Source organism: Volvox carteri (assembly GCF_000143455.1).
Source record: "Volvox carteri f. nagariensis unplaced genomic scaffold VOLCAscaffold_24, whole genome shotgun sequence".
NCBI lineage: Eukaryota > Viridiplantae > Chlorophyta > Chlorophyceae > Chlamydomonadales > Volvocaceae > Volvox > Volvox carteri.
In genome coordinates this window covers 1,097,296-1,101,000 of record NW_003307567.1, presented here as the reverse complement: position 1 = coordinate 1,101,000, position 3,705 = coordinate 1,097,296, and the positions used below count along the sequence as shown (strand labels likewise).

The window sequence follows — 3,705 nt, the reverse complement described above, 5'->3', positions numbered from 1 at the left end:
CAATCCTAGCGCGCGCCACCCCGATGCCCAAGTCGAACGGCAAAACCTACTTCGTTGCTAAGTGCCAGAACTGTAGAGGCAAGTGGTGCCAGCCACCAGGTAGGTCCAAGAACTGTCGTCGGCCGTAACAAAGTATCCATGAAGTGCGTAAGGCACGGCAAAGCGGCTGTGATACGACGCAGGACCATCGCTGCTCGTTGACCACGGCCATCGTCCGCGAGGACGGCCAAAAGGGTGACGGATGTTAGCAAACGCCACAAGCACGAGAAAAGGACATATGTGTTGCCACCCACGGCTGCCCAGGCTCCTGTCGGGGAATAGGCTGAGTGAGCTTGCCGGCCACCGTCCGAGAAGCCCGCATGAAGCCCAACGGCATCAAGTCAAGCTATCCTACGTAAAGCCTTGCCTGTTACATTGACGCGAGTAGCACAATCAGGCTGGCGGCCACCGAGCTGTACAAGCAACACGATGAACCTACACGCAGCTTGGAACGATGAGTCAGGCAGAATTCAATGGGCAATGTTAGAGGAGAGGGCACATAGTGAACACGACGCGACTGCGTACCAGAAAACGCCTGCTCCCTGCCAAGGCATACTGAAGGCCAACCCGCAACTCTCAGTGCGTCTCTATCCGAGCTAAGTATTTTGTCACCTTGTATTTGACATAATGCCGTGACATCTTCATGTTATTCATGGCCAAGCAAGGCCACTGACAGCCCGTTTAAAGGTTACATAAGGTGAAGAAGGCCTAAAAATGAATGAATACAAGTTTGTGCAAATTGTAGCTTTGACAGGTGAGGATCCTCCATGCTCCTACGCACGAGACAGCGTTTTCGTGTTTTCCTTGTGTACTGCCTTGCGTATACTGCGACTTCACAACGCCGTACAACGCGCACAAAAATCCACAACAAAGAAAACATCGGCTTTGGATCATTGATGATCATCCCTTGTTTGTTAAGAGAAGAAGTTTTAGGCTGCATTCCTTGTATGAGTAATTAGCATGCTTGTAATACGCTTATCAAATGTCTAACCTTCCTGATTGCCTGAACTCAACTGCTTGGTGCTGAACGTTCTCGGTGTCTGGACGCTCGCCCACCTATGTACACCCTTCACGTGGTCGCCTCGGAGCGACGTCTGTCCCAACTACTACTTCCGAACCCTGCCGGCAGCGATAGTGGAGGGGCTCCTCAAAAGTATGGCCTGCTAGGCGACGGCGACTCTTCCAGCGACGACAGCGAAGGAGAGTTGCTTGGGCTCGATTTAGACGATGACAGCCAAGTCATCGAGTTCACAGCCGGCAACCCTTGCGTGGAACACATTACCGGGGTTGTGCATCTCTACCGCCCTACACCAGGGCGCCTGCCGCAGAACTCAACGCCTGCAACAACGCCCGCTGCCTCAGCCCTTGCAACACCTGCGGTGCCCAAAGGCCACAGGCCGCTTACAGACAGCCCCGCCACCTCCGCCTTGCCAGCGCTCGTCAACGCTTCGCCGCCCGCCAAAGGCCACGCCAGCTGGGCGTCCCTCCTGGGAGCGCCAGCGCCGCCGGCGAAGCAGACCGCAGTCCCCGCAGCCCCCGCTGGCCCCGCTGCCGCCGCAGCCCTACTGCCGCAAACCGCTTCCGTCAGCATCGGCTGCGATGAGCTGTGCTGCCTGGCGCTCCCCTCTGACATGACCATCGCCGACTTCTGCACCTTCCTCGGCGCCCACTTATTGCGCCTCCGCCGCATGCGCGTACTGCGCCGGCAAGTGGGGCAGGTCGCGACGGCGCTGGCGTCGGCGTCGGCGTCGGCGGGGATCACCGCCACCGCACCGGCGGCGTCGGCGCCGTCAGGGCTACCTGGCTCACGCAGCGGAAGGTCTTCCTCCGCGGGGGGCTCAACCTCCCGGTCCACCAGCGGCGGCGGCAGTGGCAGCGGCGTCGAGGCCGATTCCGACCCACGGGTCGCGGGTCCCAGGCGGCTGAGCCAGAATGGGCAGCAAGCGACGGCGGCGTCAGCGCCATTGCTCCCCAGCGGTTCAGAGGCTTCGGATCCCTTGCAGTGCCACCGCAGGAACGAGGGAGGGGACGGCCCGCCTCCGGCGCCAGCACCGGCGGCTGCGGCTCCGCAGGTGGCACGGACGGAGGCGGGGGCCGCGGCTCCCGGTGGAGGAGGAGGAGGAGACGGCGGAGAAGCCCAGCGACAGACCCGTGGGTCGGCTTCTGACGGCGCTGCTCACGGTTTGCCCTCGGATCACGCACCACACGCACCTCACCCTCAGCCTCACCAGCAGCCCCATGGCCCCCAACGCCACCACCAAGAACAACAGCAGCAGCAACAACAACAACGACAACAGCAACAGCAAGGACAACAACAACAGCAGCAACAACAACAACAACAAGGACAACAGCAACAGCAAGGACAACAACAACAGCAGCAACAACAACAGCAAGGACAGCAGTTTTCCATTTCAAGTGCTGCTTCTCCTCGGCCGCCGCCGCGCCACGTGGCACGACCCCCCTCCCAACGAGTCGTGTGCATGGTGCTGATGCGCATGGAGAGTCCGGAGGCCGCAGACGAGCTGTATAACGACCTTAACGGTAAACCGTTCAGCTCCCTGGAGCCCGACATCGTCTGCCGGCTCGTACACGTACGGCACGTGGAGGTCACCAGCGGCGGCTGCAGGCATGCACCCGGTGCGGCGGCGGCGGCGGCGGCGGCGGCGGCTGCTGATGCAGAAGGCGCAACGCCGCCGCCAATGCCGCCGCCGCCAGGTCAGACTGAGCTCCCCTCCTGCCCGGTGTGCCTGGAACGGTTGGACGAGCACGTAAGCGGGATCGTCACAACGGTTTGCAACCATATGTTCCATTCGGAGTGCTTGCAGAAGTGGGCGGACACGACGTGTCCGGTGTGCCGCTACTGCGTTCGGGGCGCAGCTAACACATCTCGCTGCGGGGTGTGTGCTACAGCCGTGGACCTGTGGATCTGCCTCGTCTGCGGCCACGTGGGCTGCGGACGATACCGCGCAGGTGCGGCCCCCCGGGTGGCTCGGGTGATTACCTGGTTGTGTGTCCACCATCACCCATCACTCTTTTTGCACACGCTTGCACGCTGGGAACGAGGTTGGGTACTGGGAGCTATAGGTACTAGGTACTGGGCAGAAGGGTCAACCTGCCACTTTCGTTGCTTGTCTTGGTGAGGTGTGGTGGTCCGCGGGAACGAAACAGCATCGTGCGGGGGGTGCTGCTGCTGCTGCATTTCGACAAATGGCTAAAAGGAAATACCTATCTGAAAAAAATCTAAGTCTCTCACCGTTAAAAAAATATTTTTATTTTTCTCTTGCCAATGATGTCTGTTTGGCTTTTCTTTTCTTTGTTCCCTTTTTCCTTTTTCCTTTTTCCCGCTGCTGCTAAGTCAAAACATTTATGTGTATCTTAAAAGTTGTGCGCATGTGTATGTGTATTGTATGTATGTATGTATCGGGCTATCTCCTCCTTGCAATGCCTCTTCCCTCCACTCCCTCGTGTCCTATTTAGGCCACGCGGCAGACCACTGGCGCACCAGCGGGCACTGCTACGCACTGGAGCTGGAGACACAGCGGGTGTGGGACTACGTGGGCGACAACTACGTGCATCGCTTGATACAGTCCAAGACCGACGGCAAGCTGGTGGAGCTCGCGGCGCCAGCTACCGCAGTGGCGTCCCCGCACGCGATTGGCCGCGGCG

The 3,705-nt window shown here is 59.5% G+C and overlaps 1 protein-coding gene across 1 annotated transcript in view; it reads left to right on the top strand.

Moving 5' to 3' along the window:
• Positions 1–753: 753 nt before the first annotated feature.
• VOLCADRAFT_92137 (uncharacterized protein) overlaps positions 754–3,705 on the top strand; it is a gene marked incomplete at both ends in the record, with an annotated part of 12,852 nt that continues 9,900 nt past the window's right edge. The window contains 4 exons of the mRNA XM_002951575.1: positions 754–793; positions 1,402–2,190; positions 2,512–3,009; positions 3,517–3,647. Coding sequence (XP_002951621.1) covers positions 754–793; positions 1,402–2,190; positions 2,512–3,009; positions 3,517–3,647 — 1,458 coding nt within the window. The remainder of the gene's footprint in view (positions 794–1,401; positions 2,191–2,511; positions 3,010–3,516; positions 3,648–3,705) is intronic.